Source organism: Erpetoichthys calabaricus, chromosome 1 (assembly GCF_900747795.2).
Source record: "Erpetoichthys calabaricus chromosome 1, fErpCal1.3, whole genome shotgun sequence".
Classification (NCBI taxonomy): Eukaryota; Metazoa; Chordata; class Cladistia; order Polypteriformes; family Polypteridae; genus Erpetoichthys; species Erpetoichthys calabaricus.
Window position 1 is genome coordinate 261,427,940 of NC_041394.2, and position 27,001 is coordinate 261,454,940.

General features: G+C 40.1%; 2 protein-coding genes across 2 annotated transcripts in view; one reads left to right on the forward strand and one right to left on the reverse strand.

The window, feature by feature from the left end:
* cftr (CF transmembrane conductance regulator) overlaps positions 1-18,934 on the forward strand; it is a 136,565-nt gene extending 117,631 nt beyond the window's left edge. Inside the window, exons 25-27 of the mRNA XM_051935924.1 lie at positions 7,837-8,009; positions 12,639-12,744; positions 17,406-18,934. Coding sequence (XP_051791884.1) covers positions 7,837-8,009; positions 12,639-12,744; positions 17,406-17,612 — 486 coding nt within the window. The 3' untranslated portion in view covers positions 17,613-18,934. The remainder of the gene's footprint in view (positions 1-7,836; positions 8,010-12,638; positions 12,745-17,405) is intronic.
* A 1,607-nt stretch (positions 18,935-20,541) lies between these two features.
* cttnbp2 (cortactin binding protein 2) overlaps positions 20,542-27,001 on the reverse strand; it is a 252,003-nt gene continuing 245,543 nt past the window's right edge. The window contains exons 22-23 of the mRNA XM_028814622.2: positions 25,116-25,217; positions 20,542-21,372 (exon numbers count right to left, since the gene is read on the reverse strand). Of these exons, the coding sequence (XP_028670455.2) occupies positions 21,118-21,372; positions 25,116-25,217 (357 nt within the window). The 3' untranslated portion in view covers positions 20,542-21,117. The remainder of the gene's footprint in view (positions 21,373-25,115; positions 25,218-27,001) is intronic.

Here is a 27,001-nt window from a genome sequence, read left to right on the forward strand (position 1 = left end):
GGCCTGATGCTGCAGCGCAGAAAAGACCTATTGTTTCTCGGCATCACTGGTGCATGTGCATTCGACACTCACCATACATTCAGACCGACCAAGAAGCCTTAATTGCTTGCGACGCAACTAGCCAGCCTTTATTAAACATGAATAATAATAACAACGTAGTATCGTAACAACTCGAGATTAACATCAAACTATGTAACATCAACATTCAATAGCAATTGTCTGAAAAGTACACTTAATGCAGAAAAGGCTAAACCAGATCAACCTAACCTAGGCATATTGTCACCCTAACTATTGCGCTAGTGCTGCTTACTTATACTGCTGTTTTTCGAGCCTTAGCAAGCGCAAATTCTTCGATCGTGTCAGTGAAGTCAAAGCTGTGCAGCAGCTCATGCTCAATGCTCATAAGCGCCAGCATGCTTAGCCTTTCCTGCCCCATTGAGGACCGCTGCTCTCCTTTGACTATTCCCAACTTTGGGAAGCTCCGCTTGCTGGAGGCATTGGACACCATTATGCACAGATAGATGTGCAACCCAATCTCGACTTTTGGAAATGTCTGAGAAAAATTAAACGATGACAAAGTGGCAAGAATCCCCAAGATATTGCAAAAAACGCAGCTAAATTACTAAGTAAACTGTTTAACGTAAAATTGATAGCATTAACTTGAAATCTTCAGTTAACAATAAACACAATGACGTTATAGTTACGTCACAGCGCAAAGAGCAATAGTAACTGTATAGTAAGTAACGCTGTGTCTAGGTGTCCAAAGTCGGACTCCAAATTTCATTCTAAGAATTGTTTTGAGGTTAATATAGCAAAGGAAAACTGTTCAGCTTCCGGAAAATTCTCGTCTGTTTTCAGGAATGGGCCTAATGCTGCAGCATCAATAGCACCCACCTTAATCCTATTGGCTGTCCAGTGGAACTACTGAATCGCAGAACTGTGGAGGTCTGCAGCTGGACCCACCTCCACGCTTCATCTCCACATGTCTCTCTCTCCTCATTCCTTTCTGAGTTAAGTCTTCTTTAGACAAACTGACCTGTCTGCACAGTGTCTCCTCCTTAAAGGTGCACATCCCCAACAAAAGGCAAACACACATTTTCTCAGGCATCCATTTAAGGGGAGGACAGACTCCTTAACAAATGGTACAATGTGGCACTCGATACAACTTTAACACTGCAATTGTTCGCCACCTCAAACTTAATTTCAGTATGACCGGCCAGACAAATACAATCCCTTTGTTGAAAATGTCATAGGCTGCTTTTGACTTTAAATCTCTCTTGAAATCATTTTACACTGCCATCTGAAGCCAATCAAATGCTACAGGACACCATTTCATACATCTGCAAAAGCAAACATTTGATCTGAATCAGAATTTGCAGTGTAAACAGGACTGACAGAAAGAGCACTGTGTCCCTGCAAAATAAAATCAACCTTTACCTTAAATTGCCATTTTCTTATGAAGCATTACCAAATCTTCCTTACTAAAGTAATTTGTAAGGTTGAAACACAGTATGTAACTAGCAATGAAGTGCATTCACTGTACATAACATGAATTAGGGACAACAAAAAACTACTCGGTAGTTGTATTTACTGACTGAGATAAACATGACGGATAACTAACTCAGCCATTTTCAAGCTAGCAATACCAGACTTGCCTGGAAACAACTTAGAGGGTGCGTAGAGCCACCAGCCCCACCACCAAAACATAATTCAACTTCAGGAACAGCGACAGCACAAATGCTACGTTTGCTGAAGAAGAATGAGCTCTCTTTAATTTGGTGGTCTCAAACTCTGGTCCTGGAGGGCCGCAGTGGCTGCAGGTTTTCATTCTAACCCTTTTCTTAATTTTGCAGCTAATTAACTTCTTTTGAATTAATTTTAAATTGACTTGCACTTGAAGACTCCAACCCATTAATTGTTTCTTTTTCCTTAATTACCAGCCAAACAATAATGAGATACAAAACGAGCCAAAAATAGGACCAGCAAACTGTGTCCGTCACACAAAAGGTCTCAGGAATGTTGATCTGCTCAGGTACACAGAACATTTTCCCAGTGCTCTTAGAAAAGAGAAATGTCTGCTATTGCACAATGAGAGCAGCAACAAGCCATGGAATTAAAAAACAGGTTAAATTAACAATAAGATTCGGCTCCTAATTAAGCCACTGGTTGGAGTTGAAGGCCCTGTTGGCTCACTCACATGACATGTCATTTCTGTTTGGGTGCCATTTAAGGAAAGAAATGAAGCAATTCAGAGGAACAATCAAAGGAACAAATCTTAAAAAACAAGTCAAGTAAAATAAAAGGAAAAGGAGTTAATTAGCAGCAAAAACCGGTCACCAATTAAGAATACAGTACAGTTAGAATGAAAACCTGAAGCCACTGCGGCCCTCTAGGACTGGAGTTTGAGACCACTGCTTTAATTCATTGAATACCCTCAAGGAAAGAAGAAGGCAACCCTGCTGATTTGGTTTTGGTTCTATTACGTCAGACCTGAACATTGAAAAATAATCAGAGCACTGACTCCTTCAGAGTTAGTTCATGAGATGCGTCTGCCTGCCACACTGTACCATGCTCTACTTAGCTTGGCCATGATGTCACATCGCCACATTAACAGCAGTGGGCTGCATGCACAGTGCAGTATATTTACCCTCCTGTCTGCGTCTTTTGCAAGAAAATAGCTTGCTTATCCAGACTAGAGAATCAAAACCTAAACATGCCTCATTTCTATGAAGAGAAACAACACAATTGTAAACTTCTGACTAAACAGAGAAGGTATGTCAAGAAAGTTTGCAGTGGACAAATATTAGGTTTCACGAAGGTGGGTTGTTTATTTTACAAAATGCTGCTATAAACGCTTAGCAGTGCTGCTGAACTTTCTCATGTAGAGCTGGCGAGCTTGTAATATCAAGTGCCGTTCAATTTGTAGGGCATGGTGCCCAAATAAGAGGAATTTGCTGTGGTTGAGGAGAGTATAGAGTACAGAAGAAGGTGATGGTTTTGTAAAATCACAGATTACTGAACAAATCTGTTTTTTGAATGAATATTAGTTGTAGTTACTATTATATTAGATACAGTACATATATTCCTAATCTAATTGTAGTTGATGGGGTATAAGAATTATTATTTTGGTTATTTATTTTCTTTTGTCTTATAGGATTTATTGTTTAAATATCTCAATGTTGTCCTTTTAGCTGCATGCCCTTTAACTTTGATTCTGGCATTAGTTTAAAGAAGGAAGTCAATCAATATATACTGTATAGTCAATCCACGTCATATTATGCAATTGAAAATAAAGAGCACAATGTAAAGTATAAAACACGGTACCACATACTTTTATGTTTTTATGAGACTAGCATCAGAAAATGGGTGATAACATTAATGTTTTTTGAGATAAAGATCATGTTAATAAGTCACTTATTTGCATGATAACTTACATGTTCGTAATGCCAATAAAGCTCCCGTAAAGGGCGATCAGCTCCAATCGCTTGCATCATTTTCCTTCTGTGTAACTGATGAGAATGGTTTTAAATGCTTTCTGTCACACATCAATTTTACGTGATGCCAACAAGAATTATTCTGCCATGCCATGCAGGTGCTGAAATACGTAATGCTGTAATAAAAAAGGACAACATCGTCTGTGTTTACATACTCGAATGATGAAATCAAAATTTGTACTGTTCACAAAAGTTGAATCCGTGCAGATGTATTGGATAATGTCGTGAATAAGTAAACCTTTTTTTTTTCCATTAAATAAGAGAAATAACACCTGGGGTTATATGACATTACCTGGTGTCATCCACAAACACAGTCTAATCTTTTGAACAAGGAAGCCCTTTTTCAGTTCTGCTTGGTCAGAAACTTACCATTGGTGGTTGGCGTAAGAAATGGCTGATGGGATATTAACAACTGTTGTAGTGCTTTTAGGAGGGGCCTTTCCTCTCTGGTGTTGATCAACACCTAATTTAAAGGAAATTTTTTTAATACTGATGGATAACTGTCTGGATAAGCAGATTCCTTATTTTTATAGTTTTAATAACTAATAAGATTTTGCAAAGTGTTTATCCAGCTCTTTAATGCATGATGCCTGGTGTGTCCACAGCTATGGTCACACAGGGTAGTGACTGAAAAATGAGGTTGGTTCTTGGGGTTTCTGGGCTCATACTCAGGAAAACAGGAAGACCTCAGAGTAGAAAACTGGCTGTTTGGACTGAGAGCGGCCAGTGGAGCTGATCTGGGTGGGTAGTCACAATACCCACAAATCCCTCACTTGGGAGGTGTAACACTGACACTGACACACTAAGAGACGCAGAACACACTGGAGGGATTGTTTCTAGCTATGAGAGTATCTAGATCAGGGGTGGGCAAATTCATTCCTGGAGGGCCGCAGTGGCTGCAGGTTTTTGTTCCAACCCAATTGCTTAATAAGAAGCACTTATTGCTCTAGAAATTCTTCTGCTTCATTTTAGTTATCTCCATCATTAAGATTATGAATCCTTATTGCTTATTTAAGTCTTAAACAGCTGCATTCTTGGTTTTTAATTGCTCCTTATTATCAATAAGATGCAAATGACAAAAGAAACCAGCAGTTATCCATTTTGCTTGTTACCCTTTACACCTGTGTGTATTTATCGTGCACTATTTGGTTTAATTAAATACTTGGAAGGAAAGAGAAGAGAAAAAAGTGAAGGATTGAGAATTACCCGTCCGTTTTACACTTCAAAGTGTTTGGATGATATCCTTAGAATGGAAAAAAAAAATCTAGGATATGAGAATGACTTGACATAGCAGAGTTAAAGCACTAACAAGCCATGAAATGTAATTATTGGCAAGGATTGTTTTCTAATTAAGCAACTGGGTTGGAACAAAAACCCGCAGCCACTGCGGCCCTCCAGGAATGAATTTGCCCACCCCTGATCTAGATGTTTCTAAGAAGTGCCTAGAAGAGGTTGCTGGGAATAGGTAGGCCCGGTCAAACCAGCTCATTATGCTGCTACCATTACTCTAGCCAGACACATAACAAAAATGATGATAATGATGATGATATTCAATAAATTCGTAGTAATTGCCCCCTTTCTGATTTCCTCTATAACTGAAATGTTTGGATGGGGTCAGGCCTTAAACAAAAATCTAATATTTGATCAAATTTTTGTTAACATGTTTAATTTAGCTAATGAATCAAGTTATTGTTTTATCTTGGTAGAGTTCTATATTACTCTACTTTCCCCTTTTGTATTATTAATATGAAGCCTTTGTCAGAATGCCTCAAATCTCCCAGACTTACCATTGTTTATAAGGTATTATAGTATATAACTTCTCCCCACCTTCCCTTCTACATCTATAACCTCAGGCAATTAGGTGTAGTAAAAGACAAGCAGGAGTTAAGTTACAATTTAAATAATGTATTATTGATAATACATTGATAATAAATAATAACAATAAGCAAAGTACAAGTAAATACTAGCAACCACACAACCTGATAAATGGTGATGGGTAGATGTGTTTGTTACTTAAAATGTCTCTAGTTAAGGTATCATTTGTGGTAAGTTTCTTTAGAGCAGGCCACATGCCTGTCTCAATATGGCTGAAGAGCTGTGCTCTTCATTGTGTTCTCCTTTTCATGGAAATGGTGTTAGAGATGCTCCTTCATGATGATAATGTAAGAGAGAGCAAGGGGTAAAGCAAGCAAATTTATAGATTCTCTGTAACCCTAACCCTAACCCTAACTCTACAGCCAATAGGGCATCATGGTACTTAATGGCTTCAGGCAACTTTAGACCAATAGAATTCTGGTGCGACACACTGGTCTCACACTTGCCCCCAATACCATGTGATAAGGTGAAGCTTGCCAGCTTGGTAGTTTGGCTTTTCTATGGGGTTCATTGAGAGAGTCCAGCAGAGAATCACTTGCCAAAAATGACATAAAATTACAGACTTAGTCCTAAAGACTGGGGAGGTTTAACCATCAAACCATTGCTGTTGTTATTGTTCTTATCAATAATGTAACACTAATATTACATTGCTGTGTCTAAGTTACAAATAAAGACATACAAAATATTTATCAACTTATATCCAAAATTTCACACCACAACATTTATCTATACTAATAAAAGGCAAAGCCCTCACTGACTCACTCATCACTAATTCTCCAACTTCCCATGTAGGTAGAAGGCTGAAATTTGGCAGGCTCATTCCTTACAGCTTACTTACAAAAGTTAAGCAGGTTTCATTTCGAAATTCTACGCATAACGGTCATAACTGAATCCTACTTACGTACATATATATGTCCTTAGCCTGCAGCTTGGTCGCCATGTGAGGCGGCGTTGGGTCCCCCATCCCCACGCCTCCCACGTACTTGACTGCCTGCCTATATAAGGCCGTCCGTCGCTCCGGTCTCTTCATTCCCTTCCTTGCTTCGCCACGGTATTCATGTCTCCCTGCTGATAACCTTTTATTAACCTTTTATTTATTTTTATTTTATTTTTTTATCTATTTTATTACCTTTTTATTTAATCCACGGCTTCTCCGCTGTTTTATTGTTCGTTTATTACGATTATAGTTATTATGTAGGTATTTTAGACTTAGTTTACATTGTTCAGGTACCCATTTCCTTTATCGTTCCAACCGTACCCCCATTAACATGTCTATCGAGGTGATCACCATCGATCAAAGAACTGTCACTTACCGAGTGGTTTCCATGCCCAGAGATGGCGACTGCCTTTTCCATTCTCTGTGTTACATATTGCACGGCCATATCAGGCTCACTCTTGATATCCGGAGGAACTTTGTGTCTTATGTATTGAATGACTGGGACAGGTTCAAGGTGTGGACTGATGACGGTACAGGAGATAATTATACTACGCAGGAGCACTATAAGAGTGAAATGCTTAAGACCTTCACCTATGGCTCTGCATGTGAGTTGATGGCTGCCGCTGTTCGGTTGTCGCTTTCAAGTTTACCGAAATGGCCAAATATTTTACACCTTTGGACAACCGCCAATGCCTTTTAAGCATCTTAGATTCACAGGTGACAATTTGAGTAGTGGATATTTTAATGTTTATGAATGTTTAAACTCTCAAAAGCTGGATGCGAAGTTATCGATGAAACCCATTTCAATTCAAATGCCTCCAATTTCCAGTAAGGCTCTGCTTCGCAATGACAATTAATAAGTCTCAGGGACAGACCCTACAAAAGGTTGGCATTGATTTGAGGTAAGATTGCTTTTCACATGGCCAACTATACGTTGCATGCTCAAGAGTAAGCTCAGTGCACAGCTTGGTCATATTACAACCAGAGGGCCGAACTGACAACGTGGTATACAAAGAGATCCTTAACAAATAATTATTGGTATATTTTCCCTCAGTTTAAAAAAGGTTTACTTTTCTTCTTAATAAAAATTTTAAAACAGTACTTCACTGCTGCGAAGCGCGGGTATTTTGCTAGTTACATATATTGACCAATGCTGTGTGGGGAAAACAATTGCCCCCATACACTTAATAACTCGTTGCACCCCCTTTAGTTGCAATGACTGTGAATAAATGTTCAATCTATCACATCCCTATGGAGGAATTTAGTCCAGTCTTTATTAAATTTAGAAACATTGACAAAATCTAAAAAAGTGCCCATTTACTCTTATACTTTATTTAGATTTGTTCCCAAAAAGGTTGTCCCAGGATGCATCACGTGTTAATTGCTGCATTGCTTGTTTTCATATAATGTTAACATGGATTTCAGTAGCCCTATGGCAAAGGTGACAGCAATACGGTATCACTGTGTGCATTGAAAATGTTTTATAGAATTTCTAAAAAAAAAATAACAAAGATTTGTGATTTGTTTTAGGTTGGTTTGAAATCTGTTATTGAACAGTTCCCTGGCAAACTGGACTTTGTCCTGGACGATGGAGGCTATGTGCTTAGCAGTGGCCATAAACAGCTATTATGCTTGGCTCGGTCGTTTCTGAGGGAAGCCAAGATCCTGCTTCTGGATGAACCCAGCGCTCACCTGGATCCAATGTAAGTTCTGCTGTTGCCTAGAAGTTACCACGTCCACTTTAGAGGTGTCTCTGAGCGTACAGATAACCAAAACCCAAACATATGAGCTATGTTATACAAGAACACGGACAAAATAATCTAATAGTAATCTGTGATAACCTGATCAAAGTCCTGTGATGTTTGAATGAAAGCACAAATCACCAGTGGGGGGCGCTAGGCAGCCTGGAAACCGGTATGAAAATGTGCTCCAGAAAGACAACATTGTTGTTGTAGTGGGGTAGAATAGTCTAATTTAGTGCAGAATCACAACAGAGAGAATGGTTTTACGAGGGGGAGTCAAGCTAAAGTTAGAAAATGGTATTTATTAGAAAATGGAAAGAACCTTAACAAAACTGATAATGTCATTTCTCAATGTAGTCTCGACCCTTCACGATGCACTTGCGCCATCTGTCTGGATTCCAGCAGAATAAAAGTTTTTGTCATGTCCTCGCAAACCACTCGTGCACCGCTTTCTTCACGTCATCATCTGTCTTGAATCGACGACCACCCAAATGTTTTTTAGTGGTCCAAAAAGGTGGAAATGACATGGTGCCAAATCTGGGGAATAAGGAGGATGTGGCAATACCTCAAACTTCACTTTCTCCAGACCAGCCTTGGTGTTCTTAGCAGTGTGTATACGGTCATGGTCAGCAAAAGGACTCCTTGAGACCGCAGTCCCTGCTTCTTAGATCGAGTAGCAGGCTTCACATTGGTCTTCAGCAAGTCACAGTAATTTGCACTAGTGACTGTAGTACCCCTCGGCATGAAGTGTTTCACAATAACTTGGGTGCACAAGTGGTTGCAAGAACAAGCTTTTATTCTGCTGGAATCCAGGCACTTCCAGGCAGATGGCGCAAGTGCATTGTGAAGGGTGGAGACTACATTCAGAAATGACATGATCAGTTTTGTTAAGGTTCTTTCCATTTTTTAATGAATACCAAATTTAGCTTGACTCCCCCTCGTAATACCTCGTAGGCCTGTTTTAGCATTAGAATATGCTTGTGTGTAGAACTAACAGCAGTGGTCCCGAGGAAACAGCTACCCTGAAGAATTCCTAAGCAGACCGTGGGGAATGTGTTATTTTTGCTAGCCAGTATTTTCCATTTCCTTCCAACAATCAATTTAAAACTTCATTACCCTTGAAAATGATTTGTGTAGTGCTTTTTCAGTCTTCGTTTTCTGTTTTTTTTTAGTTTTCCTGAAAAAATAAGCAATAAATGATATAATTGAAAACCACAGTATATAAACACATTCTTGGAAGTGTACTGGGATATCAGCCATTGCAAGGAGACCCTGAAGCAGACCAAAGTCTCTTAAGAGGTTTTATACTTTATAGTCAGCACCCAGGACTTGTTCCACAACAGCACTGAAATCTTTTTTTTGTGAAATACAAGTCTTATCTTCCATTTGTTGTCATTTTGACCCTCTCAGTACAAAGAGTCGACTTACAAGGCCATGGGGTGGCAGAGTCGGTCCCAGCAGAATCAGACAGTAACAAGGCTGAAAACTGAACCTCGGACAAGGGCAGCAGACCATCACAGGAGACACTTAGCCACAGAACAACACTCACTCATATCCAAGCAATATAAAGTCACAACCTAATGTGCGCCATCTGTGGGAGAGACACTGGAATTACCAGTGAAAATGTGCAGAGCCATGAGGAGATCGTTTCAGGCCGATAAGTGAAGGTGCCTGTGATATTTCAATTCAGTCCATAGATAGTACATTTAACTTATAATATTAATTGTTACTTTGTATGTGAACACTATACATATCAGATTAGACTAATATATATTATTTGATTTTGATAAACTTTATGAGGAATTAATAAAGAACGGAGGGTCAGCCATTGTACAGCACTCCTGGAGCAATTTTCAGGTTAAGGGGCTTGCTCAAGGACCCAACAGAGTAGGATCTCTTCTGGCAGTGATGGGATTTGAACCAACAACCTTTCAGATACACAGGCACAACCTAAGCCACCGAGTCACCACTGTGCCCAGTCTAATATATAGAGTTGTCTAATCTGGAATGGGCTAAAGGCAGTTGTGGATCATGCTGCTACGCCATCAATGCCACTAATCATTGCCACTTGGCAAGGAACATTGTCTCTTTTGTTAAAGTCGGCCAAATGGCCCACCATAATCCTAGAATAAGGACAGGCTTCCGACTGGCAGCTAAGTGTGGACTTGGGCAACCAGTTGAGGTTCCTAGAAAACATCATGCTTACAAATCTCCACCTGGACATGATGATCTTCCCAGAAGCCATCAAGTAAATGGTCACGGTGGTGCTATCAGTGCGTTTGGAAGAAGCCAATGAGTGGAAATGTGCAAAGTACCAGGAGCTCATAGAACAATGTTGAAGTCAGTTCTGATGAACTGCTAGCTCACTGAACTGGGCTGTGTGGTATAGCGGGTCTACAGCTCAGAAATTAGTGGCCAATTTTAAATAAATAATTCTGCCCCGAGAAGGTGCAGGCTTGTTTTGTCTTGGTAGAGTAATATTTTACTCTACTTTCCACTTTTGTATTATTAATATGTAGCCTTTGTCAGAATGCCTCAAATCTCCCAGACTTACCACTGTTTATAAGGTATTATAGTATAGAACTTCTCCCCACCTTCCCTTCTACATGTATAACCTCAGGCAATTAGGTGTAGTAAAAGACAAGCAGGAGTTAAGTTACAATTTAAACAATGTATTACTGATAATATTCATAAATAATAACAATATGTTTGAATATTGGCAACCATACAACCTGATAAATGGTGATGTGTAGTTTCAGGCGGCACACAGACTTGTTAGTTACTTAATAATGTCTTTAGTTAAGGCATCATTGGTGGTCAGCTTTCTTTAGAACAGGACGCATTGCCTGTCTCAATATGGCTGCCGAGCTGTGCTCTTCATTGTGTTGTCCTTTTCAGTTCATGGTGTGTGAGATGGTCATTCATCAGTTTGGTAAGAGAGAGAGAGTGAGGGGTTGAGCAAATTTATAGCTTCTCTGTCCACACCCCTAGAGCCAATAGGGCGTCATGGTACTTAAAGGCTTCTGATACAAGTCAATTCCAAACTGCCATACTTCAGACCAATGGGGCAAAGAACATCTTAAGACCTGCCATCCCAAACCATACTGTATGTTAATGTAAAGCTTGGCAGTTAGGCAGCCTGGCTTTGTGTGGGAGTTGAGAGACTTCAGAGAAACATTAGCCAAAGTTGTTTCAGGCACTTCACCCAAATCCTGCTGTAAAATTACAAAGAGATTCAGTCCTGGCGGGGGGTGGTGGGGGAGGTTGTAAACATGAATGCTTCTCACTAATGTAACACTAATATTACATGGCTTCGGCTAAGTTACAAATAAAGACATACAAAATATTTATCAACTTGTATGCAAAATCTCACATCACAACAAGGCTCCAATTGAGTGTGGGTGTGCGTGAGTGTGTTTTGCTCCATGGTTCATTGGGGAGCTGGTTGGCCATGCCAAATACACGCGCGGAGGTGGGCGAATCAGTCAGACACCTCAATGATGCCACAGAGGAAGTGGCACCTCAGACCCGCACCTAATTAGGCAGCACAGGATAAAGGAGACTGCATGAGGCTGAAGGGGAGAAAAAGAAAGAATGTGCAGAGGAAACAAAAATACACGCGGAAGCAGGTCTCTGTTTTATTTCTAACAGAGCACTTAATTCAAATGCCATCATTGGTAGTAAATTTTATCTTTTGTGCTCTTATTTTTCTTGTAATACATTTAATCATTTAATAGAACTGTACCATATATGCTGTTCAGCTAAAGTTAGGCTTTTCTGTCATGGCAGCTGTAGGCGGTGTGATCCATCGAGTATGACAGCTGCCAAGGTACCGTACAGCATCCAAAATAACTACAATTTTCATGTCAGGTATTTGTTAATGGATAATCATAACATCAGCCATTCTTCCTTTTAGAGAAAAAAGACGCTCAATTTTTTATTAAATCACTTTCAGTTTTCAAATGATATTGCTAATACCATATTATTTTTTCTGTTTAATATGCTCAATCCTTCCATTCATGCTATCTCCAAATAAATTATTTATTAGTAAGTAGAAATCATATGGAAAAAATCTAAAATTGAACCTGCTGTTGAACAAGGAGAGCTGTGTTTAAGAAAGGCTGACTAATATGAAAGAAAAACACCGGCGCACATCTTATTATTTGTAGTTTCAGGTAAAATCCTTAAGGTCCTGAAAAAGAGAAGGTCGTGTTGGTTCTTGGAATGAAGTGAAATCGGGCAAGCTAGCAACGCAAAAGGACGCATACCAGGTCAATGTAGATCTTGATGTACGGTACTTTGTACTCGTGTCACGTTATGTTAATGAACGCCCTCATAAAAATGACAATAAAATGATGGAGAACATCTAATGCTTTACTAGGTTCCCCTTAGTTAAACTGAAAGGCTTGTTTAGTGGTGTGTGGCTGCCATTACCACAGCTCCTCATCCAGGGGTGGATTGGTGATCTGTAAACCCGTGCGGTAAAACAGGAGCACTTCTGCGTTTCTTTGTGTCGGTTTGTTCTTTTTTACCTTCACTCCTTCTCACTGTAGCTGACAGAGTCTAATGCATATGTCTGATTCTTTACAGAACATTTCAGATTATCAGAAAGACCCTGAAACACGCTTTTACTGACTGCACTGTGATACTTTCTGAACATAAAATAGAAACAATGCTTGAATGTCAGTCTTTTCTGGTAAGTTGATTTTCAATGATTTATTTATTGTTACAGATCAATGATATCTGCGATTGTTTCATTTGAATGATCTCTGACGAAGCTAAGCTTAACAAATGTTTAGGTTGTTTGGTCTTAAATTGCTTGTTGCATTTCCCACAGTTACCCATAAAACACCGTGCTGCTCTGTTGCAACAGCTAATTGAAGATACTGTAAGTCAGCAACTTTGTACTTTTTGCCAAACTGACAGATTCAGAGACTGCTTTTTTTTAAAAAAAAAAAAAGGCTGAAAACAGAATTGCAATGTAAGCGCAGAATTACAGTATTTGATCGTTTCAGGCCGTTCAGGCTGAATTTTTGAAATTCAGATTCATTCATCCATTCCTTCTTTATCAAACCTGCTTAATGTACTTAATGTACTGTCCCGCTAGCATTGAGCAGGCAACCAACACTAGCATATATTGAACAACTAAAGAACAAAATGGAGTTGACAGTATATAACATAAGATTAAACGTCCAATTTGGAGAAACCTGTCTGCTAAGTATTACATATTTATACACATACTGTATACTGTATGGGCGGCACGGTGGCGCAGTGGGTAGCGCTGCTGCCTCACAGTTGGGTGACTTGGGGACCTGGGTTTGCTTCCCGGGTCCTCCCTGCATGGAGTTTGCATGTTCTCCCTGTGTCTGCGTGGGTTTCCTCCCACAGTCCAAAGACATGCACATTAGGTCGATTGGCGATTCTAAGTTGGCCCTAGTGTGTGCTTGGTGTGTGGGTGTGTCCTGAGGTGGGCTGGCGCCCTGCCCAGGACTGGTTCCCTGCCTTGTGCCCTGTGTTGGCTGGGATTGGCTCCAGCAGACCCCCGTGACCCTGTGTTCGGATTCAGCGGGTTGGAAAATGGATGGATGGATATATATATATATATATATATATATATATATATATATATATATATATATATATAGTGGCGAGTGGCTGGGGGTGGTACCCCCTGGTGGCTTTGGGGACCACAGGAACTGAGCTTGGAAGCTCAACCCTATAGGGGCCCGTGGTCACCGCCAGGGGGTGTCCGAATGCCTGAGGAGCCCTGGCACTCAGCACTTTCGCCACACCCGGAAGTGCTTGGGGGAAGAAGACCAGGGACACCCGGAGTGCTTTCAGGTGCGCAGTCGGTACTTTCGCCACACTGGGGAGTGCCAGCAGAGGCTAATCGGGAGGCACCTGGAGCACATCAGGGTGTGTATAAAAGAGTCGGGTGGAAGAGGACAGAGCTCAAAGGAGAGGCGGTCAGAGGAAGAGAGAGGCATAGTAAAGAGGCCTGGACTTTGGAGTGATTGGTGCTGCGCACACATACACCAAGCACACACTAGGGCCAATTTAGGATTGCCAACGCACCTAACCTGCATGTCTTTGGACTGTGGGAGGAAACCAGAGCACCCAGAGGAAACCCACGCAGACACGGGGAGAACATGCAAACTCCACGCAAGGAGGACCCGGGAAGCGAACCCAGGTCTCCTAACTGTGAGGCAGCAGCAATACCACTGCACCACCGTGCTGCCTATATATATATATCAGGCTTTCCGATTTTACGTACTATGGCCATGGCATCCTGATAGTTTTGTTGCATGTATCTTGGACTTCCTGGAAATGTGGATGATAATATGATCATTTTGCCTACACGTACGTTGTTATTTTCAGCATTTGCTTGCAGTGTGTGTGATAGTCCTTTGTATTGTTCCACGCAGGTGCAGACGTTGTTGATCTAATCTGAGATAGTTGAGACGTGCGCCCTCTGTTTTAACATACACATCTACGACGTACTGTTGAAATAGTTTGCCGCTGGAGTGCAAAATACTAAATGTATTCCTCATTGCTAATCTGTACAGGTAAAATTGCCATTAAGTAAGCCTTATTCGCTTGGCGGTTCTTTTATCGAGAACATGTTGTAAATCTTTGTGCCAACCAATGTCTCCGTAAGGGAATAAAAGTGGGTAAACCATAAGATCGCAATTCATATTGAGCGTGGAAATCTGTTTACAGGAGTTGCCTATGGGATAGATGCAAATGTCTCTTTCGGCAGGCTGTTCGCCATCTTCTCCGACGAAAATCGCTGCAACATTGGTGTGACATGTCGGGGCATTGTGTCGTTGTAAATCCTGCCTAAGGTTTTCCTTGAAAACCATTCGTACAGATGCTGTTGGATTGGACTGAGCGATTTCATGCATGTGTTTGTATGATTTAGCGAAGGGGTTGATGGTTCTGAGCATGGAATCTAGCTGGAGAAGTACATTTTCGCTGCATGCAGAGTTTGCTTTATTTTGTAAGCGTACTTCAGTAGCTTGCGCTGTGTCAAAAACATACAACTGTCCGTATCCTGGAGAGGTAGAAGTGTTAGCGTATAGTGGAGAAATTTGGTGATAAATTTGCCCGTGTATTTTAAAACAGTATGGTCCGTGGCCAGGAGGTTGAGTTATCTGTGCACCCATGGAAGCAAACGCTAGAGAAGAGTTGTATTCTCGAATGTGTTCACGATAATTTTTACCTTCTGATGTTTGCTGTGTAAGAAGCTGTTGTAAAGACACAGGTGGCTCCCGCAAAGGTGGTAAAGCTACTTTACCGTTGTGGCAGCACCTCGAGTACTTGTTGGATGTATTACGCTCAGCAGGCCAGTATAGTGCATGACATGGAAGAGGACAAATAGGAATCGAGAAATGCCGCGTCAGCTGCGTGTAGGCGGGACCTATTTTGAAGTGGAAGCAGGACGAACCAGACGAGAAATATATATAAGATATATATATATATATAATATAACCCAATACCTATTTTTTGGTGGTTATTAAGTGTTTATGTTAGTGATGTCCCATCTATTGGAATGCATTTTGTAAAGCATGCTCTAATAAAGTACAATGTATTTTTCATTTAAACAGATGGTGCATGCAAACATTAGCACTACTATTGAAAAACTTACAGTAAATGAGTATAAACTGACACACTCACTTAATAAATAAAATAAAATTTAAATAGAAAAATTCAGTTTGTTCTAAAACTGGCATTACAGTTTCTCATTTGCATACCATTGTGTGTTTTGCTCCACTCATAAATATCGATGAGTTACCACATAAAACTAACAATTCAAGATGTTTTTTGGCCACATGATGTTATTTTATCCAATAGATGGCAACAAAACACTGTTCTGAAAGTTATTTGGGCTTAACGCCATATATCGTATCATAATGGCTTAACCTCTGAGACACTCGGGCTGAACTGTTTTTACACAGAATTCCGAGCCCGAGAGATGCTCTGGGTTAATGCCAAAGAGATTAATTTCAACATTTCTTGAAGGTAATTTTGTCAATAAAGTCAAAATATGGAAATAAAATAAAAAAATTGTATGTTAAGAATTTTCAATTAAAAATGAAATTTTGAGAATGAAGTCACAGTTCAAAAATATCAGCTACTTCACTTTGTGCAAATCTGCTCCCAAGAATGAGATTAAAAGTGTAAAAAGCAGATTTCATGTATGGGCAGGCTATAGAACATACACAGACATTATAACTTAGATGTCAGGGACTAAATTTCACTTTTTTAATCTCGCCTACATTTGATTTTTTTGTACTGAGCCAACTGTTATTCATGGAATTCATTTGGCCAGGCAAGTCTGTGTGCAAGTTAGCTCTGTATCAGGCAGTGCTGCTCCTTGCCAAGCTTCATGGTTCTTCGTTGATTGCGCTCCTTGGGTGCAGTGTGTGATCTGCGTATAGGGAGGGGGGTCTCCCACAACTGGTTTCGGGACCCCAATGTCTTTAGACCAACATGACTTTCATCAGCAAGGAATGGTGTTATGTGTGCTTCATAATGGTGATTGGCCTCTCAAATGTTAAAGGCATTGAATGAATGCCCACCACAGATACCATTCTATCTAGAAGTTTTGTGCAGTGATGCTATTTCACATTCCCTACTTATAAGACCAAATGTAACAAAATAGGAATTTGCCTGGTAATGCTGACATTAGAATTTTGTTCTTGATATCTTGACCTTATTCCTGAAATTGCCTTGTAGATTAGAGTCAAGGTGAAATTTTGTGTTTCATGCCTCCAACCAAGTGTCATCAAATCAGAAAGCATCAGCTAATCCAGTTGAGCTAAAGGAGAACTTGGTCAGCTTAGCGGTCAATCAGCTTGAAAATGTTGAAGGTGCCTCTTAACACAGTGACAGACTTGTTGTTTCCCTCTCAGCCTCCATTGCACTTTGCCCCTCTGGTTACACTCCTCCACCCCTCCTCAGCTACTTGTCCTTCCCTGAGATGGCAGCGGCAGGACATGAACTTGAGACCTTTGGATTACACGGCACTCTTCATCACCAAGCCCACTACAGGAGTTTTCCTTTAGCTTAACAGGCAGTAAGTTTCCCCCTGGGAATCCAGTGCCTCGGATTTAGCTGAGGTAACATTCAGCCATCCATGTGCTCTCAGAATTGACTTGTTGATCAGTGATTCATTCCAGCTTTTAAACGAAATTCTTAAGAACATTAGACTATTTAACCGTGTTTCATCTAACCTAACCACCCAAAGAAAATGAGGTATCTGCTTGTGTCCACCAGGTGGTCCCTTGCTCCTGTGTCATTTTGCACGTTATTTAAAGTTGTCCCTAAACAGCCTGTCCTCTCTTTATTTCACAGGTGATGGAGGGGAAAAGGGTGAAACAGTACGATTCCATTCAAAAGCTCCTCAATGAAACCAGCGTTTTAAAACAGGCAATGAGTGCTGCGGATCGAGTTAAGCTTTTCCCACTACACAGGCGACACTCCAGCAAACGCAAGTCTTGGCCAAAAATTATGGCATTAGAAGAAGAAGCAGAAGAGGATGTCCAGGAAACGAGACTGTGAACAGCATGTCGCCTAGTGATCACACAACAGCGATTGTGTCTCAGCTTTTCACAAAATATCACTGAAATGTGTTGGGAGCTTGTGGCGTCATGTTGACTTAAACAACATTCACACGCTATGTATATTTTTAGATTTGTAAGATGGACGTTTTTATCCAGACTTCCTGTCGGCCTACTAGGCTCGCTTCTGCAAAGCTGGCTGTGTTTCTTACCCCCGCTGTTACAGGGTCTCATTATACTGGGTCATCAGAAAACGTTCAAATGTGATATCTCTTTAAACATGGAAACAAACTCAATCACCTGTTCAAAAGAATGTGGAGAAACCAAAACATTCAATATCATGTGGTACCTGAAACTTGTCTGTATGAGCGTTGTCTGCAACTCCAATAGAAGAGGTGCTTCTAATCCATTCCCACAGAGGCTGGTGCAATGGTTGTCCTGGTCCTTCTCCACCATTTTCCAGGGAAACGTGATTTCACTGTTGCTTTTTCCTGAACAAACACCACCTCAGTAAGTGTGGCGGCAGTGTAGCGATACTCTGCATCTGAAGTCACCACGTTGGCTGACGTCGGCTGTTAAGTGGGTTGGAAACAATACGTTGGTTGTTTCAGATGATCTGCTGGTGGTTCACCTCAAGTCGCTACTCTTTTTTTTTCTTCACTCTCTGCTTATATCAAAATAAAGTGAGCTTTCCATGCAGCTACCACTCTCTTAAGCTTTAAAATTCCAGACTTCTTTTTCAATGACGCAGTGTTTAGAAGAAAAAGAGATGGTAATTGTCTTCTTGTTTTCTAGTGAACAATAAAGAGTCTTTAATGTATTTCACTGTAATAATGTAAATTCATCTGTGGTACGAAATTCGCATGAGTTCTTCACCCCCTTTGGTGTTATTCACAGCCAGTTTTTTTGGAGGTCCTTCATGGCCACAGTGACGCCAGCATTTTGAATAACACTTGAACTTATTTAACGCCCCAGGAGAATTCATATTGTTTATGGACTGGGGAATTGATCTTTGGCCTAGAAATGTAACTTTTCTTTCAGGTTTTTTTTTAGCCAGGAACAAAGCTTATAATGTAGAAAAACTTTTTAAAAAATTTTTATTAAAAGAAAGAATATCAACAAACCAGATATTACTCTATGCAAACAAAAAAGGAATGTTTTATTTAATGTAGATACTACAAAATGATATTTAAAATATTTACTTGCAATTAATCCAGATGTGTGTTTGAAATCTGCAATCTGTTTTTACTTTGGTGTTTTAAATGTTCTCTTTTCTTACTTTTCTATGGATGTACTTTACCTTTTTAATACGCTGCCTGCACATTTACTTCAAAATATCTATTTTTTGTTTTACGGAATAGCTGTGTACCACAAAAATGTTATGAAACAAAGTTTATTTTATCTTGTCACTTGAGTTTACAGCATCGAGTATGTAACCACTTCAAACCTGAATTCTCACGCCCAGTCTTCCATTTAATACAGTACTTTTAAATGTGGGCAGAAAGAGCAAGCGGTTTTATATTTTAACAATAAAATATATGTAACTTTAATGACTTGTGTCATTTTATGTTGAACCACACCAAGCACAAATACAGAAAAGTGCGTTCCTGCTTGTCACTCACATAGCGCTTTGCACTGTGCAGATATAAGAAGAGCAACGCCACCTACAGGAGGTTTAGTGGGCATCACTACTGCTTTCTGGGGTCCACCTCCCTGCCTGTTTATTCTAGGTGTCTATGCGTGCCCCTGATGTCTGAGTGGCTCTTTTTTGGCCATCCTGAGATTAAGTTACCTGGCATCTCTGAACTGGAGAAATAAATGCGAATGTGACAAAGGAAGGCCGGGATGCTACAATACTGAGACAATATATCTGTGGCGTGTAAGATAGGAAAGCGTGATCCATTAAATGAAAACAAGGACAGACAGAGGACCTGTAACTACTGGCAATTTGGCCTAACATGCATTACTGGGAGCAATAATAAAAGACATAATGGAAAAGCACAAATTCACAAGCTTTGTTCCAATTGGTTAAGACTAGAGAGCTAGTGCACCAATAATATACTGGCGCTTTACTACAAAGCATCGGGCTTTAGCCACAGACGCAGAACGCAACATCAGTCACCTTCTCTAAAGCTTCTGAGAAGAATGAAGACATGATGCAAATGGCCACACAACTGGCTTCAGCACAGAAAACACGAGGTGGTGGTTTGAGGAGCTTTTAGCACAAAGTCGAATCTGTCAAGAATTTAAAAAGAACTAGCAATCCTGATACTGAATTAGGTGGACAGGCAGATGCAATCCAGCCACATCATTACAGACAGAGCCAGGCAGATGTTAGCAGACCAAATCAATAAATAATATTGAATAAATGAAAAATATATAATGAATAAATGAAAGGTTTGACACAATGCAAGTAAAAATAGGAGCATCTGATAAACACAATGAATTACACACGCAGTGACTTGGGGGATTTAGTGGTCTCGTCACTGTATGCCTGACTTTAGAGTAGAAAAAAAAAATGGGTCCATGAAAAATGGGGGGGGGGCAACGCTGTGCATTCTAATTCCCTTGACACTGTTGTTTCTCATCCTTCCCACGATTAAGTTCTTAAACCTTTCACATATTGTTTCAAGAAAGCAAGCAGAAGGAATGCTAGTGGGAAAGCATTCATCTGCGGCAACTAATGTCAGAACCACGTCACCAGTTCCTTTATTCCTGAAGGCCACATGCTGTGAGGTTTACACCATCTACCATATAAAATAAACTTCTCCATGGCTACTCCGCTGAACCTTTTTGATGTTTTCGCTGCCACTCTGCCACGGCATGAACGGATAACACATTATTTTAGATAAACGCTCATGGCTTGACCTTTGCTGCTGTAATGTGCAGTTTCGAAAACGTCATAAAACATGAGGCATCCATGCAGCAGGTACATGTGGATAATTAAAATGTTTATTATGGCTTACATTTGAAAGAAAATGTCTTGTGTTTGCAATTACGCTACTTATTGCCACATTCCATTCACTTTGAAACAAGTGAAAATTGATGAACCTAGATCTCCATATTACAAACATATGTGCAATATTGTTTCCTGTTTTGCCCCCCCCCGACACCCCCTCCCACTTCTTTTACTGTACAAATGTAATGCCACTAACACCACGCTATATAACATTTTAAATTCTTATTTACACATTTGGTAAAACCCTGATTAATAACAGCATTTGAAACAATCTTAACACTTCAATATTGGTAAATATCTCAATAGCAAAAACGGTCTGTTTTGTCACTTTGACCCAAAACATTTTTACCTGAAAGGCAAGAGCTGGTTAAGCACTTTTAATTTTTTATTTATTTCAATACTTTGTATATAATATTCTATGGTCCCCAATACACAATGTAATACAGTGTACCAAATACATTAACAAGAACAGTTACAAAGGCTGTAATAATTCTACTTTACAACATGGAGACAAATTAAAAATTGTCTATATAAAGATTTAAGAAGTTTACTTGTTTTCATGCAAACCACTGTGCAGATTCCACGACTCATCTGGTGAGTTATTATTTATTTCTAATTGCCTTGTATTGCTGCTGCTGCTGCTGCTGCCGCTGCCACCTCTGCTCCGCAGGTCAGTGTGCTGGGCATTTTTGTTCATTGGTACGGGCAGAAAGGATTTTAATCTTCCGGACCCTGATTCACTTGTCCTTTTATTGCTGCTTAACGTCCCAGGTGCATCGGTGTTCGCATAACAGCCACCGACCTGTAAAGAAGGGAAAAGCTCGTCAATCTGTCAGACAGCAGGAGCCAGCAGGTTTGCTTTTAAAGTCGCCAAAGTGGATGCTCAGGAAACAAGGGAGGGACACAAAGCCTTCACACCAGAAGAACAATCAAGTCACTCACTCATTTACACTACCTATTACTTTTATTAATCTTATTTTTCTAATTCCAACCTCCTGGAACGTCTGCAGATTCAACAAATGTGGATTTACCACCAGCACTAATTTTCTGGAGAAGTTCACCAAGCAGATAAGAATCACGACGTTTAGCAGTAAATAAGTGCCTGCTTTTTAAGCATCTGAAAGTTACATTTCTAGCAGGCAGCTTAACATGCCTCACCGTACCGACAAAAAAGGAACAGAAAATCAGAACAAAGAAAAAGGTCTGCACATATTAAAGTACAAAGGTAAGGAAAAAAATGGAAGGTGTAAGCATAAATGATTTCTACTCTGAAATCGCCTCATTATTCAATCTGAAAGCTGTTAGATTTAATACTAATGAATACTTTAATAATACAGTATATATAAAAATTCTGGTTAATAAGATCTTAAGGTGTCCAACTTAAATGTACTTGAACACACCTCTTTGTTCACTGTGTTATTAGCAGTGAAGTTTCTACATTAAGGGTCAGTTGCCCACAGCTCTAGTGTTGTCAACTAGGAGTCCCAAAAGCAGTTCCAAAAATGCCCACAAGAGGGGGATATCACCAGCTAGTAATAAGGGCAAACACAGTCAGTTAGTCATTTTCTAACCTTCTTTGTCCTGAACAGGATTGTGGAGGGTACTGGAGCCCATCCCAGCTAGCACAGGGTACAAGGGAGGAACAAACCCTGGATAGGACGCCAGTCCATCACAGGGCACACAAACCAGGGCCAGTTTAGCATTGCCAATCCACCTAACCTGCATGTCTTTGGATTGTGGGAGGAAAGCTGTACAGACACAGGGAGAACATGCAGACTCCATACAGGGAGAACCTGGGATATGAACCCTGGTCTCATTACTGTGAGACAGTAGTGCTGCCACCAGGCCAAACAGGCTGCACTATCTATTCATCCAGCTACTGAAGCCCTTTAATCCAAGATCTGAATCATGGGGGCCATGGCCTATCCCTGAGGGTAATTCCACACCAGACCAGTAACAGGAAATTCTGCCTGGCCATGATGACTTCACATCCATTCCCAATAACATCACTTCCTCTGCCTTGCTTTAAAGCCATCATCTTTACCTCACCCAAGCAGTTCTGTTTTGGACTCCAATCTGTACACAACTGTACTATGTATTTATCACCTTTTTTCAGCCGGGTTCAAGTATACGGGAGGCTTCCCCAAACCATTTTGTGGCTCTTTTGTCATTCTTTGACTTTGAAAAAGTTTGGGAACCCCTCTTAATTCTTTGGATTTTGTTTATCATTGGCTGAGCTTTCAAAATAGTAACTTCCTTTTAATATATGACATGCCTTATGGAAACAGTAGTATTTCAGCAGTGACATTAAGTTTATTGGATTAACAGAAAATATGCAATATGCATCATAACAAAATTAGACAGGTGCATACATTTGGGCACCCCAACAGAGATGTTACATCAATACTTAGTTGAGCCTCCTTTTGCAAATATAACAGCCTCTAGACGTCTCCTGTAGCCTTTGATGGGTGTCTGGATTCTGGATGGAGGTATTTTTGACCATTCTTCCATACAAAATCTCTCCAGTTCAGTTAAATTTGATGGCTGCCGAGCATGGACAGCCTGCTTCAAATCATCCCATAGATTTTTGATGATATTCAAGTCAGGGGACTGTGACGGCCATTCCAGAACATTGTACTTCTGCCCTCTGCATGAATGCCTTTGTAGATTTTGAACTGTGTTTTGGGTCATTGTCTTGTTGGAATATCCAACCCCTGCGTAACTTTAACTTTGTGACTGATGCTTGAAAATTATCCTGAAGAATTTGTTGATATTGGGTTCAATTCATCTGACCCTCAACTTTACCAAGGGCCCCAGTCCCTGAACTAGCCACACAGCCCCACAGCATGATGGAACCTCCACCAAATTTGACAATACATAGCAGGTGTTTTTCTTGGAATGCGGTGTTCTTCTTCCGCCATGCAAAGTCCTTTTTGTTATGACCAAATAACTCAATTTTTGTCTCATCAGTCCAAAGCACTTTGTTCCAAAATGAATCTGGCTTGTCTAAATGAGCATTTGCATACAACAGGCGACTCTGTTTGTGGTGTGAGTGCAGAAAGGGCTTCTTTCTCATCACCCTGCCATACAGATGTTCTTTGTGCAAATTGCACTGAATTGTAGAACGATGTACAGATACACCATCTGCAGAAAGATGTTCCTGCAGGTCTTTGGAGGTGATCTGCGGGTTGTCTGTAACCATTCTCTCAATCCTGCGCATATGCCACTCCTGTATTTTTCTTGGCCTGCCAGACCTGGGTTTAACAGCAACTGTGCCTGTGGCCTTCCATTTCCTCATTACATTTCTTACAGTTGAAACTGACAGTTTAAACCTCTGAGGTAGCTTTTTGTAGCCTTCCCCTAAACCATGATACTGAACAATCTTTGTTTTCAGATCTTTTGAGAGTTGCTTTGAGGATCCCATGCTGTCACTCTTCAGAGGAGAGTCAAAGGGAAGCACAACTTGCAGTTGACCACCTTAAATAACTTTTCTCATGACTGGACACACCTGTCTATGAAGTCCAAGACTTAACAAGCTAATCCAACCAATTTGGTGTTGTAAGTAATCAGTATTGAGCAGTTACATGCATTCAAATCAGGAAATGACAAGGGGACCCACATTTTTGCACAGCCAGTTTTTCACATTTGATTTAATTTCATACAACTAAATACTGCTTCACTAAAAGTCTTTGTTCAGAAAACACCCCAGTACTCAGATGTTCCTAGGAAATGAAAGACATACCACTGTTATCTTTTTTGTTGAAAGTACAGTAAATTATTATGCAGGCTGAGAGGGGTTCCCAAGCTTTTTTTTTTTTTTTTTTTTAAATTATATATATAGTTTTTTTGGACAGACTTTACCCCACCTCACAGGTATTAGGTAGGTGGATCAAATAAAGTGAGCAGTGATTGTTTAGACCTCAACTGACATTCAGGTCTAACTGTGCAAAGGATGAGGGGCTGTCAGATTTGAACCTAGGATGCTGGAACTGTGAGTCAGCAACCCTGTACCAGGGTCACCTTTATAACATTATATTCTAGTCCTAACTATTATTACAGATCTTTCTATTAGAATTCAATAAAAAAGATTTATGACTAGTATTTTTTTCTATATACTTAATCCATAGAACACTATCAAATCTTTTTATTGCCAATGTTCTTACTGATTTTCTTGATTGTGTGATTTTAGTAAAAGCTTTTTTGTGTCTTGTTCTCTGTTTTCAACAATATATACCAAATGTAAAAGTAACTATTTTAAAAATTTTCTAATGCCCAGTTATGAATGTACATATACAGAATGTTTGTAGTTATTGCTGCTGTTAATAGAGACAGCAGTGAATTCTACATTTACTGCAGCACTGAGGAATTGTACATAAAAACTGTAATGTTTTAGAAGAAACCTTGACGTTTTAAATTGCATTGCTTACACTATAAAAGTTTAAAAGGGATTTCAGAGGAAGTAAACACACGCTTTTTAATGTTTTATTTAGTTTTTTACTTCTAATACACAACAGGTTAGAAGTCACCAGTGTGCTGTTAGCCTACCTTCAGCTGTAATGGATTAGCCGTCAGGTCGTTATCAACATGAACTGAGAACTGCTGAGAAGAGCCGGAGGGCATAATCAAGTCATTCTTAAAATGAACAATCTGAAAAACAGAACACACACCAGTAACCAGTCAAAGGACTGACCTGCTTACCACATTAATTTCTCTTCATATTGTTAGACAGTATAATAAAAATGCATGTCTCAAATCATGAAGTGAGATTTACTATTCTGCACAAAAACAATTGGATCCGCACCCCTGATCTGCTTTTGCCAGCCAGGCTGTTAAACCTGGTAAACTGTGATAATAACTACATATACTGTAGATTAATATGGCTACATTCGCCTCCTGCATGATGCTACCAATTGCCAGTCTTTCAGGTTTTTCTTAATTCTGGAACACCTTTGGATTAACCATGTACTGGTACTGCTATTTACATAACAGTACAATCACCCTATTTGTTATGGCTTCTCACATATTCCATGTTAAGTTAAAAAGTAGACCATCTTGAATGGTAGTCAAGGAGGAAGAGGAGGAGGAAGAGATGAGGAGCATGTACTGATACAGTGCATTGCTGCACACAGCACATGACAAACTACCTCAGGGTTCCAAATTAGGGCCCAAGTGCAGCCATGCAACGGAGTGTACTTCCATTGCACCTACCAGCAAGTTATCAACCAAGTTATTTTGTTAGCACATCACTCCTGCTACTTATACAATCCGATATCATGTTAATTGACATTTTGTATGTGGTTTTCTAGCTGCACAGATCTTTTAAAAAGATTTACATCTAAAAGATATGTAAACCATTTTAGGGAAGAAAATTTCCTCTGAAATTAGTAAACATTTTCTATTCCGTCTTCCCTTTTCCAAGCTGCATTCCAAAACGGATGAAAGAACATAAGAAATCTGACAAATGAGAGCAAACCATTCAGTCCATCAAGCCTGTCTGTTTAGCTAATAGCTATCCATCCATCCATTATCCAACCCGCTATATCCTAACACATGGTCACGGGGAGCTAATAGCTAAGCTGTCCTAATATCTCATCCAGGTTCTTCTTAAAGGCTGTCCAGGTTTCTGCTTCAACTACATGTCTCGGTAATTTGTTCTAGGGTCCCACAACTCTTTGCACAAAGAAATGTTTCATTGCTTCAGTTTTAATCGCACTTCCCCTTAATTTTCACTGATGTCCTCGAGTATGGGATTCACCCTTAAGCCAAAAGAATGTTGCTGCACCCACTTTATCAAGGCCTTTGAGGAAAGCCTTGAAACAGAAGTCTGTGTTGTAACTTGCATAGCCTGAAAAGTGGCCAACATCTGGACTTAAGGCTGAACTCTCTAGAAATTAGGGCATTGCTAAACAAGACAAAGTGACGCCTCTACAGGTTTTGCAAAGACAAGGAGACACTCTGAAGCAAAACCAACCTGTGCTTGCTATGAACTCTGTGCTCTAGAAAGACCAGCAACTGCCATGGGTGTTTTTGGCCATCAGAACTGGACTGTTGCACAAACAGGATAAGAACTCCCTTCTTTAAGAACCTTTCATGTCTTGTGGTTGGTATGCATTATTTTTGTACTAGCTCGTTCTCAAAGCTTTGTCTCCATCCATGAAAACCAAAAAGAGAGCACAAAATAGTTTGGAGGAGGAGATGTTTCTGAATACCACAAGATAGCTGTTTGCTGCTGGACAAGTCTCACCTTCCCAAAGACGTTACAGTGCTCAAGGCAACAGACCCCAGGGAAAGCCGCAAACTATAAAAGATTTGAATAGGAACATAAATAACAAGCTGGTTAACTTTGCAGAGAAAACCAAGATATGTGAACTGGCAGATACTCTAGAATCTGTTGGATCATTACAGAGGGTCATGAACAGCAAACAGGCTTG